General features: G+C 46.8%; 1 protein-coding gene across 10 annotated transcripts in view; it reads left to right on the top strand.

Moving 5' to 3' along the window:
* APBB2 (amyloid beta precursor protein binding family B member 2) overlaps positions 1–14251 on the top strand; it is a 184386-nt gene extending 170135 nt beyond the window's left edge. For 8 of the 10 annotated variants that reach the window (XM_058192356.1, XM_058192353.1, XM_058192358.1 and 5 more), the window contains 5 exons: positions 4366–4453; positions 6181–6264; positions 8534–8649; positions 11854–12033; positions 13195–14251. In XM_058192356.1, coding sequence (XP_058048339.1) covers positions 4366–4453; positions 6181–6264; positions 8534–8649; positions 11854–12033; positions 13195–13362 — 636 coding nt within the window. In that variant the 3' untranslated portion in view covers positions 13363–14251. The remainder of the gene's footprint in view (positions 1–4365; positions 4454–6180; positions 6265–8533; positions 8650–11853; positions 12034–13194) is intronic. The other 2 variants (XM_058192357.1, XM_058192354.1) reach the window with 1 other exon arrangement.
* The last annotated feature ends 162 nt before the right edge of the window (positions 14252–14413 follow it).

Genomic DNA, 14413 nt, shown 5'->3' with positions numbered 1-14413 from the left:
CTTCCGAACGTTGAGGAATGTCCTAGTATGCCTCCCGGCCCCAGCCCTGGCTCCATGCCCAGACAGGCTGAGGAGGAAGAAGTACCTCCAGCCCCCAGCTCTGGCTCCATGCCCAGGCAAATGGAGCAACTAGACCCCTCCCCTTCCCCCACAGCATGTGAGCCTGAGGGAGGTCAATTACCAACAGCTGCAGACTGGAGTGACCCTCGCTTCAGAAGACTTGATAGGCGGCGGCGACAGAAGGAAGGGAGGGGCAGGCCTGGATAAGTGCTGAGTCATGGAGCCACACCCCATGGCCTATATAAAGGATCTGCTTTCTGGCATTCTCTTAGTCAGGCAAAGTCTAACATATCTTGCTGAAGTCCCTTTCTGGTCTCCTGCCTGCCTTGAGAACTTTGCTAGGACTTTGGCAGAGCTGCAGAGGCACGCCTGATTCAGATTTCCCTGACCCGGCCGTCAGCGGAGGAGTGGGACACGACACATACCTGTCCCTCTATTCCTCTCTCCTTTCTCTCTTTGTTGTTGTGTCCATTTTCTTTTTCTTTTTTTAAAAATTTTTTTTTATTTATAACACAACATATCAAACACAAAACATACAACGTACATTCCTTTTTTACAAGTTTCGTAGCAGTGATCTTCTAATATTTACATTTTCTCCCCATTCCCTTTATAATCTTTATATCCTTCTTCTCCCGTTATCCCTTATTTCTCTATAATCCCTATCACTTATAATATTAAACGTTGTGCCATTTTCAACTCAATATTTTATCAAGATGGTATTGGAGCAACCCCGGTCTTATATTTACCCACATTTTCCTTTCAATTTTTTCCCCCTATTTTGCTGGTTACAAGTATGTCATCCTTAACGTACATTTATGTAGTACCTCTTTTTTTCATTTCCCTCCATATTTATGACGGTTGCAGAATCCCGGGGCCACGGGATCCCCTTTTGCGGCCTTCTGACAAGCAAAGTCCATGGGAAAGCCAGATTCACTTAATGACTGTGTTACTAATTTAACACCTGCAGGGATTCACTTAACAAATGTGACAAGAAAAGTCATAAAATAAATGAGTTCTTAAATCGCTAGCACGATTGTTAAGCAAATTCTGGCTTCCTCATTGACTTTTTTTTGTTTTTTTGTTTACATTTATACCCTGCCCTTCTCCGAAGACTCAGGGCGGCTTACAGTGTATAAGGCAATAGTCTCATTCTATTTGTATATATTTTTACAAAGTCAACTTATTGCCCCCCCAACAATCTGGGTCCTCATTTTACCTACCTTATAAAGGATGGAAGGCTGAGTCAACCTTGGGCCGGGCTCGAACCTGCAGTAATTGCAGGCTTTGTGTTCTTAACTTTGCTCGTCGGTAGGTCACAAAAGGGGATCACGTCTCTCTCTCTCTCACACACAAACACACAAACACACACACACACACACACACGGGACACTGCAACTGTCAGAAATATGAGCCAAGCATCTGGATTTTGATCACATGATCATGGGCAGGCTGTAATGCTCATAAACGTGGGAAAAAAATTGTCGCAATTGTTGCTTTTTTCCCTCAGCGCCGTCGTAACTTTCGAAAGGTCGCTAGAATGAACGGTTGTAAGTCGAGGACTACCTGTACTTCCGATTCCCGCCTCTTCCCCAAGACTGAGCTTGGAACCCAAACTCCGCGCTCAGCTAAGCCATTTTTTGGGCAGGTTCCTTTTGGAAGGTCAAGAGAAGGACATTAAGAAAGTAGCCCAGTTTGCTTGCTTCTAGGATAGGGGTCTGCAAACTTGGCTCTTAAGACTTGTGGACTTCAACTCCCAGAGTTCCTCAGTCAGCTTTGCTCTGGGAACTCTGGGAGTTGAAGTCCACAAGTCTTAAAAGAGCCAAGTTTGCAGACCCCTGTTCTAGGACAACCTGAATTTAAGACCCGAGAGGTCTTTGGAGAGAGCATCCAACTTTATGACTGTGCTGACTTAGCCTTAGCAGAAGCAAGAAACAGACTCCTGGTCAGTAAAAAAACCCCTCTTGATTTACCTCTTGTGAATTAATGGCATTCACCCACTGAAAAGTCCAGGCAAGAGTCCTTTAAGGAGTTAAATGCAGCAACAGACCTTGTCAGTTCCTTGCGATAATTCCCAGCTGAAAGGCTGCAAATTAAGTTCTTCTGGTACACAGTCTTTGTGGCACGAAACACGATGAGCAAAATCTTCAGCAATACGAACGGTTGTCTTCTACGACCACCATTCCCCTTTCCTTCTCTTTATTCCCCAGCTAGGGAGGGGCCATTCAGCATCCACGGGTGCTTTATTTCCTGAGTCGACTCCTTGTCCTCCATTGTTCACCTCTCCTAACTGCTCTGCACATACGTGCATCTGGAACAGGCCCCAGCCGCTCTTCCTCCTCACTCAGCTCAGCCTCCAAAGGCAGCTGCCTCTCCGGCGGCTGGGAAATGTCGGACAGCCCTGGCTCTATCTCTCCATCCGACGCAGGGCATCCATCAGAGCCTTTCCCAGACTCCAGAACTGGCCCAAGTTCCTCCCCAACTTTCTCATCGTCCCAATCTGCCGCCAGCTCCGCTGGCAGCTGGCAGGCTACAACAAGAACACTGTGGCTTGTTGTTCTCATGGCCTCGTTCAATTTATGAGAACATTGCTACTCTTTTAAGCCTTATGGGAGGGGCCAATCATCTTCTGGCCTTACTCCTGAGTTGTCCTTTTTGCTTCAGCTGCTCTTGCCTTTTGGCAGCTCTTCGCATGCATGCACTAAGAACAGGCTCCTCCTGTTCCTCTGCCTCTCTGCTTTCCGCCTCTGGAGGCTCTGGAGTCCGCGCATCGCTCCCAGATGGCCCTGGCCCCATCTCTGCCTCCGATGCAGAGCCCTTGTCCGCGCCTTCCCCTGACTCCAGGACTGGCCTATGGTCCTCCCCAGCCTTCTCATTGTCTGACTCCGCTGCCAGCTCTGCAGGCTGCTGGCGAGCTACAACACTGAAAGACTCATTCCTAGAGGCCTTGACTGCAAAGAAATTGTGTCTATTCACCCGTTGGCTAAATGCATGCCGCAGAGCAGTGATGGCGAATCTTTTCAGCACCAAGTGGCCAAACCAGAATGCGCATGCAGAGCACTGAAAACCCAAAGACCAGCTGGCCGATGCACGCATGCCTGTTTTTGGACCGTTTTTCAGGCCGATTTTTTTGGCCTTTTTTCTGGCGCTTCGGCGCCTGCGAAGACCAACATCTACACACCGGAAACCAGAAGGGCAGCTGGCAACGGCACGCGTGACAAGAAAGAGGGGGTTCTGTGTGCCACCTCTGGTACGTGTACCATAGATTCGCCATCACGGCCTCAGAGGCTGAAAAAGATCTCCGTGGATCAAAGAAAAATATAACGTTTTCCAATCAGTTGGGTCCTGATATTTCTCCCAAAGCCCTGAAGCTTTTGCTCGCGTATGTATCCCGCTGAGACAAGCTTCAATAAACCCACGCTTGACTTTAGCTTAATGACGCTCCTTCCTACAAACAGATTAATATCCTGAGCCATTAATTACCCGACCTGCGTAATTACTGCATGAAATACGAGTGAGCTTTTCTCCTTAGCAGTGCTACGCGTGTTCCTACCTCAACTGGATTTTTCGTAGGCGAAGAATCCCTCAACTAAATTCCGTTTTTCCTTTAAAATACTGATCCTCCAAAAGTGTTGTGACCCAGGCCCAAGTAGGTAGTAAGAAACTCGGTCAGTGTAAAAACAAACTTTATTAGAACAGCTGAGAATGAACTCATTCTCAGCGTAGTCCAACCAAATTAAAGCAAATTCCTCCCAACACAATTCCTCAGCAATCTTGGTCCAATTAGGCAAACTGGTCCAAAGGCTTTCTTGGCAAAAGATCAGAAGACACCGATGCAAAACAAATGCAACAAATCAAAGCTATCAACGTTGTTTTCCGGCAAAGAACCCAAATGCTGTTGCTGGTCTTTTAAGCTTTATGTGGGGGGCAATCATCTCCTGGCCTTACTCCCGAGTCGTCCTCTTTGCTTGAGCTGCTCTTGCCTTCTGGCAGCTCTTCTCATGCGTGCATTAGGAACAGGCTCCTCCTGTTCCTCTGCCTCACTACCATCAGCCTCTGAAGGCTCTGGAGTCCGCATATCACTCCGAGATGGCCCTGACCCCACCTCTGCCTCCGACACAGAGCCCACATCCGGGCCTTCCCCAGCCTCCAGGACTGGCGCATGTTCTTCCTCAGCCTCATCGCTGTCCGACTCCGTTGCCAGCTCCGCAGGCTGCTGGCAGACCACAACAAAAACAAGGGTGGTGTTAACGAATAAAATTCTCGCCCGAAGAGGAAAATAAATTGCCGCCTTCTCTTTTTCTGCAGATTATGGCTGAACGGAAGAATGCTAAAGCTGTGGCTTGCAACCCATTGCAGGAACGGTCCAACGTCGCCCTTGAGGTTCCTTTGCAAGGTAAAACCTGTGACAACGCGCAGGTTGATTGTCGTGATGGGAGGATCTCTGCCTTTGTAGAGTCACGATAGACCAGTTGCACCAAATAGACAGACTGCTAGTCCTCGATTTATGGCCAAAATTGAGCCCCGCATTCCCGTCGTTAAGTGAGACACTTGTTGAGTTTTGCCCCGTGGTACCGCTTTTCTTGCCGCAGTGGTTCAGTGAGTCACCACAGTTGATAAGTTAGGAACATGGCTGTTAAGTGAATCTGGCTGCCCCGTTGGCGTGGCTCGTCAGAAGGTCACAAAAGGGGATCACGTGACCCCGGGACGCAGCAGAGGTCATATATCTGAACCCATCGCCAAGAGTCTGAATTTTGATCACCTGATCATGAGGAGGCTGGAAAGGTTGTAACTATGAAAAATGGTCATAAGACACATTTTTGGTGCCGTTGTAACTTTGAACGGTCACTAAACAGACTGTCATAAGTCGAGGACTACCTGTATTCATCTTTAGTTGAGTCAAAGACTAGACCACTGTCTGGAAAATAAAGTTAGATGTTGGCAAAGGAAGAGCACTCTCCATCCCAAGCACATACCCGATGCTACAACAATCGTGGCTTTCGGATATTTAGCTTTTTCGAAAACACTATAGGAGAAGGAATGTAATGGTGGGGTGGCCTAGTGGTCGAGACGCTTGCCTCCCACTCAGAAGATCGAGAGTTCAATCGTAGGTAGCGACAGCTGTTTCTCTCCTAGGGTTCAAAGAAAAAAAATTATCTGCTGTGAACTCCACGTAGGCATCAGGAAGGGCATCTGGCCAGTAAACTCTCAGCTCCACCCGTTCGCCCGGAGTCTACCCCAAATTAAGGGATTACAGCATCATAAAAATGATTTTTTTACTGTAGGAGAAGGAATGGCAGAACCTGGGGAGGAGGAGTGAAAAGAGGAATCAGACTAGAATCTGTACATAGTCACAAGAAAACTTAACTGCAACCTCCCTTAAATTCAGTTGGCCTTTATCTAACTCTAACCATGTGCTGATCATTAGTTTAGAAGATTTCTGTGTGTAGGCTTTTAGCAATAAATCAGTTTAATTCACATGTGGACCTGGTTTTTTTTTTGCACCTGGTAGTCACAGCTGTATTCTGACTAAACCATTCATTGTTTGCAACCAAATCAGAGGCGAAATCCAAATTTTTTTACTACCGGTTCTGTGGACGTGGCTTGGTGGGTGTGACAGGGGAAGCACACGGCATAATCTCCATTCCCACCCCACTCCAGGGGAAGGATATTGCAAAATCCCCATTCCCACCCCACTCTGGGGCTAGCCAGAGGTGGCATTTTCCGGTTCTCCGAACAGTTCAAAATTTCCGCTACCAGTTCGCCAGAACCTGTCAGAACCTGCTGGATTTCACCCCTGCCTTGGGCTAGTCAGAAATTTGTGGCGGTTGAGTTATGCTTAGCTAAGCTTCTTCCTTCACCCTGCCTCGTAACTGTCACAAGGAGAGAGAACTTATTTTACGAAATGAAGATTTATAGCACTCAATTCCTTAATTCCCCAGATATCAGTTAGGATCCTTTTTTTTTTCGCCCCCACAGGACTTAGAACAGAGGGTTTATTGGGATTGATAACATTCTCAGTTTAACTGATATATCACTCGGGCTCCTGGCATTAAAATAAAGAGAGCGAGGTGACCTGATGTGAATTGGATAAGATGAAATTGATGTTTTGCTTCCTTGCAGTAGATTTTCCAACACCAAAGACTGAGTTGGTCCAGAAATTTCATGTGCAGTACCTGGGCATGCTACCTGTAACTAAGCCAGTGGGTACGTAAGCGGATTTTTTTCATGACTATTTATAAATGTGTTTTTTTTTCTGTTTCTTCCTTCCTTCCTCCATCCCTCCCTCCCCTCTTCCCTTCTCCTCCTCCTCCTCCTCCTCCTCCTCTTCTTCTTTTTTTTTTATTTGCATTTATATCCCGCCCTTCTCCGAAGACTCAGGGCGGCTTACACTATGTCAAGCAATAGTCTTCATCCATTTGTAAATTATATACAAAGTCAACTTATTGCCCCCAACAATCTGGGTCCTCATTTTACCTAAAGGATGGAAGGCTGAGTCAACCTTGGGCCTGGTGGGACTTGAACCTGCAGTAATTGCAAGCAGCTGCTGTTAATAACAGACTGTCTTAGCAGTCTGAGCCACTCAAGGACCCAGATTCTTCTTATCCTTATCCTCTTCCTCCTTCTCCTCTTCCATCATGGTGGCATTGTAGTTTGAATGCAATATTGCATGCTAATTCTGCTGACTGCCAGCAGTTCGATCCTGACTGGCTCAAGGTCAATTCAGCCTTCCATCCTTCCAAGGTGGGTAAAATGAGGAGCCAGATTGTTGGGCGCAAGAGACTGACTCTGTAAACCGCTTAGAGAGGGCTGCAAAGCACTATGAAGCGGTATATATGTCGAAGTACTATTACTATTCTTCTCTTCCTCTTCCTCCTCCTCCCCCCCTCCTCGTTAGGTGTCTTTGAGATGATTGAGGTAATTTGTAATTAGTCAAAAGGCCAGGTACTGGCCATCTTATCTTTAGCTTTTTGTAGACTTGCTGAAGCGCGATAATTAATATTTTTAGTAATAATTAGTGTGGCTCAAGGGAATGACAGCTATGTATCGTAAAGGATATAATTAATATTTCTAGGATTTGGGAATTGCTGGAAATTTGGAAGAAGACCATCAGGGTTTATCTGTCGAGAAGAATAGCAGAGTTTTCAAGAGTGGTATATTCAGGTTTTATCTAATTTGATTGTCACCAAGCTGGGGAAATTGCGCTGGGGAGATAAGATCACACATTTCGTCTCGTAGCATTCTTAATTAGATACTAAGTGTGGGGCCTTTGATGATCTCTGAGCTTGGTTATTTTCTTACAGGCATTTCATGACCCAACTAGGTAACCTCATCAGGGCTGACTTCATAACTCATCATCTGATGTTGGGACAAAAGTGATGGAGGAAGTTCCCTACTTGGGTCATGGAACATCAGCCAGAAAACCACCAAGCTCAGGCAGCACCAAACACCCCACGGTTCCACCCTGAGCTACAAATATTCTACCAACACTGGAACCCAAGCTGAAGGTTCATACAACACATTAAACCACTCAAAATCGAAACCCCAGCTACAACTTAATGGATGGTGGGAGTGCAAACACAAAGTGGCCCACGGAGTTTCAAGCCCAGCTGTAACACCTAGATTGCATTGCATTGGCAAAGCCAATGGGCAGATTTTTTCACGCAGACCAAGTTTAAAATCTAGAAGATACAAGGACAGTGTTGTGACCAAGGCCCAAGTAGTGATTACTAAACCCAATTCAGTCCTGACCAAACTTAGTTTATTAAAACAGCTGAGAATTAATTCATTCCCAGCTTCGTTCAAAACAAATTCCTTATAAACAGTCCTTTGGCTTTATCACCAACCTTTGTTGTCTTTGGCAACTTGCCAAAGGCTTTTCTTGGCAAAACCCCCACAAAGTTCAAGAGACACTGACAAGAAGCGATGGAATCAACGTTGCTTTTCTACAATGAGCCCAACGGCTTGTTGTTGCTCTTTTAAGCCTTATGGCAGGGGCCAATCATCTCCTGGCCTTACTCCCAAGTTGTCCTTTTTGCTTTAGCTGCTCTTGCCTTCTGACAGCTCTTCGCATGCGTGGCCCTAGGAACAGGCTCTTCCTGTTCCTCTGCCTCTCTGCTATCTGACTCTGGAGGCTCCGGAGTCCGCGCATCGCTCCCAGATGGCCCTGGCCCCATCTCTGCCTCTGACGCAGAGCCCTCATCCGGGCCTTCCCCTGACTCCAGGACTGGCCCATTGTCCTCCCCAGCCTTCTCACTGTCAGATTCCGTTGCCAGGTCCACGGGCTGCTGGTGGACCACAACAGGCAGGGAGAAACAGATTGGATGGAGAGAGGAAAGAAGAGAAGCAAGTTTGAGCCTAAGGTTAAAGTTAATCTAGACCAGAGAAACATGTTTTAAGCAAAGGAAAACCAAAACGTTGTGTGTCCCTCTAAAGTTTTAAGGTTGTATGTCTGTTGTTTCTTGTTCTTCTCAAGGTATGGACATGCTGAATGGGACTATAGAAAACCTTATGGAGTCCTCTAACAGAGAAGACTGGATGCCTGTCACCATGAATGTGGCTGATGCTACTGTTACCGTCATCAGCGATGGAGTACGGTTCCTTCAACTTGTCCTATTTTAATGCTAGGATTTGTAACTTGATCCAACAACTTTATTTTATTTATTTTTTGCTATAGTGGCAAATATCTCTAGCTTGGGTGTAGGTTGAGAGTGGTGGTTTGTTCTCCAAGCTTGTGGGTTGGTTTCTGAATATTTCGTTATCAGGGTGGGTAAGATCTTCAGCGGAGTTTAGGGGATGTCATTGTCGCTATTCTCCTGCTTCTAAGGGCTTTGTGTGGTCAGTAGGTCTTGTGATGGGGTCACATCAGGTGAGTTTTTTGATGGGTCAGATGTGGTCATGTCAAGTGAGGGTATTGTGGTTGTTCAGATGTTGGTTGTGTCAAGTGAGGGATCTTGTGATGGGTCATGTATGAGTTGTGTCAAGTGAGGGTCTTCGATGGGTCAGGTGTGGTCATGTCAAGTGGGGATCTTGTGATGGGTCTTTCGATGGGGAGGTCACATCAGGTCAGAATCATTGGGAGGTGAACTATTAGTAGAGGGGACTTACGGGGTTGATTGAGGGTCAGTGCCATCTCGGATTGGCTGTGTGGTTGATTTGGATTCTGATGGATTCATGGGCTCCAGAACTCATAAGCTCTGATGAATTCATACATGTGGCGGGTGGCGGCGTGCCAATGATTTTTGTGTTGCTCCAATCGAACTGGTGCCGTTTTGACGTTGGTGTGGGTAGAGATTTTAAGGATTTGGGATCGTGGCGTTTGACGGCCAGCCGGTGTTTGTGGATCCTGGTTTATAATTGACGTGATACTTGTCCCCGGTAGAACTGGATGCAATGCTTACAGTTGATTTTGTAGATCATATTGTTTCTTTTATTCTTGAGTGGCGCGGTGGCCTAGAGGTGGAGCTCTCGCCTTACAATCAGGAGGCAGTGAGTTCGATCCTAGCTAGAGGCAGATATTTGTCTCTCTGGGCACAATGAGAATATATCTGCTGCAAACTCTGCATTGGTGACGGGAAGGGCATCTGGCTGTAAATACTCATTTTCATTCAGTTGCCCCGATTCCACCTCTCAAGGGATTACGGGGTCATTAAAAACAACTAAAGAAAGAAGAAAATGGTTTCTTTGATCCTTCTGTACCTTATTTTATTTTGTATCTTTTCTCCAAGCCTTTAAGGTTATGGGCGAAATGCAGAAAGATCCATTAATAGTGTCAAGTCAAAACAGATTTGGTGGTGACAATGGATAATTTGCACTGCATTTTCAAGATCACCCCGTTTCCCATGTGCTACTACCTTCACTTACAAAAATAACCAAACTGTCAATTTAATTAGCATTCCACGAGATTTAAAAAATAAAACAACCTTTAAATCAGTGAGGCTTTCAACAGTAATTATCCCAGATTTAAGGGGCGAAAATTAAATGAATTGCATCGATCCTGCCTACAGTCTAATTAACTGGAAAGTTAATTAACTTTAACTAGACGATTAAGCCATGGAACGTAGCCTACAGAGTGTGCGTTCTGCCACCTACGTACCAAAATAATGAAAAATTAAGTCTCTTTTGCACCCTAGGGTAGTATTTCTCAATTTTGCCCATCATAAAATGGGTGGACTACAGCTCCCAGAATTCCCCAGCCAGCATGTTTTGAATTGTATGCATCATAAAGTTGCTAAGGGAAACATTGCCATAGGTATCCAGTCTAAGCAATAAGGGTTTTTTAAAAGATTGTGGTTTTTTAAAAAATTCCTACAAGGTGCATAAAACTTTAGTAATGCACTTGGAAGGTATATAAGGTTTATAACACATTCCTGTCATTGAATATTTTAGTGTCAACTCCTTTAAGAGCCTCCACTAGGAGCATCAAGGATGTCAGATTGAAAGTTGTGGTTCACACCTTTGCGAGGAGGGTGTGTATGCATCTCAAGGATGTAAAAAGAGGCAGGGCTTCAGTTACCCTGTCATATCACCTCTCAGGGTTCCAACGGATGCCCTAATTAAATCATGAGCCTTGAGCCAAGCTTCGAAAGAAATCCAGTTATTTATTAGCAGCTTCATGTCGGCATGTTCCAGGTGAAGCCAACTCTGATCCCATGTAATTTATGCCCCAGTCATGACCCCGTTTCCCCCCCTCGCCCCAGGCTCTGTCATCAATCACATTCGCCAACAGAGCAATTTCGTGGGTTGTAGAGATCACTCCTCTCCAGCCGCTGTGGGTAACCCTGGGAGACAGCCTTGAGAGAGAGATGTCTGGAATGTGCTCCTGTTTTTGGCTCCCGTGCTGCTTCGTCGGTTTCCCATCCCCCTTGCCTATGGCAACTCGAGAGGAATCCAGGGATGCTTTGCAAGTTGACATCGCCATTTTGACATCACTGATATTCCCCAGGTCTGACATATTATCCTGCCTTTTCACTGGGCAGCCGGGAAGATAGTTTAGGTTTTGTGATGGACTGCGGTAATGGAGTTGGATTCCCAGGAAGGCAGGGGTGCATTCCAGAGGAATAAGAGACGACTTAGTCCAGATATTTTGTGTGAGAGAAAGAGGGTGAAGACAACCCCTCCCTAATAGTTCCCAGACTGTATTGTAGATGCAGATGGTAGAGTCTTTAGTCTGGCAAGATACTGTCTCTAGGTGTGAAAGCAATAAAGAACTTAGGTTGGAAGGATCACGATGCGTCAAAGATAATTTTGGGATTGGCAGGTTTTCACGTTGATCCCCTCACCCCAAAATTTTTGGTGGGAGGAGGGGTGCTGCAGGGTTTAGTCAGAAAAAGCCAGATGAGTATAATGGTGTAACGGACATTCTACCAGGTTCTACCACAACCACCATCTTCGCTGTGCCCTGTGGATGTTCCTGAAGGGACACTCCTAATTTGGCAAACTCAGTTCATCAACCCCCCAACACAGATATAAGCAGAGGTAATATTCAGCTGGTTCGGACCGGTTTGGGTGAACCGGTAGTAGCAACCTGCAGGTGATCCCGTCCCTGCCCACCCGCCCTGGTACTATGCCATCCCATTTATCCAGGTTTTCAAGCGGCAGGAATGCTTGCAAGCCGCGTGTGTGAGAAAAGCGCATGCGCCGAAGGTCATGCACATGGGTTGTAGGGTCGCGCACTCTCACATTATCGGTGCTGGGCGAACTGGTAGGTCAATTGTGTGAATCCCACCTCCGGATATAAGGTACAGTTTCTCTTACATGAAACCGTAACGGCAACCACTTTTCCTTCACACCTAGAATGAAGAGGAGATTGTGGTGGAATGTCGTGTCCGCTTCTTGTCCTTCATGGGCGTGGGAAAAGACATACATACATTCGCCTTCATTATGGACGCGGGAAACCAGCATTTTGAGTGTCACGTCTTCTGGTGCGAACCCAACGCTGGCAACGTTTCCGAGGCCGTTCAGGCGGCTTGTATGGTAAGTAGGACAATTCTATAAATAGTAGCCTATTCCGAGCAGGGCATTAAATCACTGTAGAGATTGGTGGTGAGTACAGGGTTATATTTGCAAGGAAAGCACAACAAATAATAAATATTGGCGTCAGTTCACTCCCCAGTGACTGAGCATCAGTGCTCAGCAAAGAACCCAGCTATGGAGCTTCTCCATCATCCAGGTCAGGGTTGTCTCAAAGGTGTTTGTTGTTGTTTTTTCAAGAGGCAACTGGACTTTCTGGTTTTTCCTTGAAGACGTTTCGATTCTCATCCAAGAGGGTTCTTCAGCTCTGACTGGATGGTGGTTAAAAAAAACAACCCCTTTTAGGGAGTCTTAAGGTAGCGTGCAAAGCTACCTTATGACGTTGATATAAAGGTAGTCCTCGAGTTACGAATATAATGGAGCCTGCCCATTCCATTCGTAACCCAAGGATTCGTCGGAGTGAATCTCATACCTTGAACGTGATCACTCCCTTCTTTCGCCCACGCATTCGCTAATTGAATGCACAGCTGGTTAAGTGATGTGAGGTATTTCAGGGTGGGGAAGGCCATGCCGATGAAACAGGCCACCTGCCTAAGACCACCCAAGGCCTCCCTGACCCATTGAAATACCTCAGGCTGGCCCAAATTGCTTTCTCCCTTCCCCTCAACCTGCCGTGCCAGGTCACTTATCTTGTAAAGATCTAGCAAGCAGTCTCGCCTCCAGCCTCATGCATCCTTCTGCAGGCCTCCCCTGGCCCGGTGCAGGCCGAAGTGGAGCCTCTGTGGGCTGGATCTGGCCCTCCGAGGCTCCATTCGGCTCTCCGTGGGCCTCTCCCGACCTGTTGCAGGCCAAAATGGAGCTTCCAGGGGCCGGATCCGGATCATGGATCAGATCATGGGCCAGGCAGGGCCGTGGAGGTCTGAACAGAGCCTCGGAGGGCCATATCCGGCCCTCAGAAGCTCCATTTCGGCCAGCAACATGCAGGACGAATGTTGCAGAGCCCCTGCAGTTGTTCATGAGGGCGGACAACTGCCATAATGCTGCAAAATTCATAGTTTTGGGCCTTGTTCGGAAACATTACTGGGTGCTGGTTGCGTAATTTCGAACGTTCGCTAAGGGAACGCTCGTAACCCAGGGATTACCTGTACCTTTGTTGTGTTGCAGCTGCGGTATCAGAAGTGTTTGGTCGCCCGACCTCTTTCTCAGAAAGTCCGCCCTCCTCCTCCTCCAGCAGACTCCGTGACAAGGCGGGTCACCACCAACGTGAAACGCGGGGTCCTCTCCCTGATTGACACTTTGAAACAGAAGCGTCCTGTGACTGACATGCCATGACGGATCTGCGGGTTCACCCAGCCCCCCCCCCCCCGGGCGTTCCCCCGAAACGTCACGCAAAAAAAAGAGAGAGAGAGAGAGAGAGAGAGAGAGACAGCAGCTGCGTTTGAAAAGAAAGAAGACTGGATGAAGGCCTTCCTTCCTTCCTTCCTTCCTTCCTTCCTTCCTTCCTTCCTTCCTTCCTTCCTTCCGTTGGAAACCTTCACTTTCAGAAAAGTTACTGGAAAATAATATTAGACAAGCATGTTCTCACTCTTGCCGCCACCGAGTAATATTGAAAAGAAGCATGACCTTTGGTTTTTTTTTTAACGTTCATTTGATTTTTTTTTATTTTATTTTTTTTTTGCTCCTTGTGAGATCCGGGAAGTAGAAGGCCTTGCTTTCTGATTGTAAATAGGACGAACCTGACTTGGATTCAGACTTCCGGAAGGGATGGGTGCCTCAGATGACCGTTCATCTTCGCGAAGAACCCAACCCGAGAATTCCCATCGCTCCCGAGCACTTTCCCTCTTTTTTTAACAGTGAATTTACACAACCAAGTATTAGTTAACTCTTGTATTATTATACTACTAATACCAAGCTTCTTCTTTTTTTTACAAAAAAAAAAGAGCATTCGTGATTAACCTTCCATCTTGTGCGCCCTAGTCATCCCTTCGTCTCCGAGACGCTGGTCAGGTGTCCTGCCGTGGAGAGAGAGAAGACCCCGTCCACGCAGGAAGAATTGCGCCAGCCGGGTGACGACACCTTGTGGCCAAACCCCGTTGCATGCGTAGGTCACACCGCACATCGCAAGTGTTGCAGCATCTGTTCCTTCATTTGTCTCTTTCTAGCACAAATGTACGTACGGTGAAGAAGACGGACGTGTACCATAAAATATCTCTTCTGTGTGGTTTGTGCGTGGTTTTACTTTCCAGAGAAGGGCTGCCCGCGTGGGAAACCAACACCATATTTGAAGTGGCCTTCAATCCGAAATTGCGTTTGTTTACATACTGGTCCATGTTTGAGAAGTTCGGCAGGATAAAACCGGGTTTTATTTTGGAACAGACTCCAG

Source organism: Ahaetulla prasina, chromosome 8, assembly GCF_028640845.1.
Source record: "Ahaetulla prasina isolate Xishuangbanna chromosome 8, ASM2864084v1, whole genome shotgun sequence".
In the NCBI taxonomy this organism is placed as follows: domain Eukaryota; kingdom Metazoa; phylum Chordata; class Lepidosauria; order Squamata; family Colubridae; genus Ahaetulla; species Ahaetulla prasina.
This window is presented reverse-complemented; position numbering and strand designations above follow the sequence as displayed.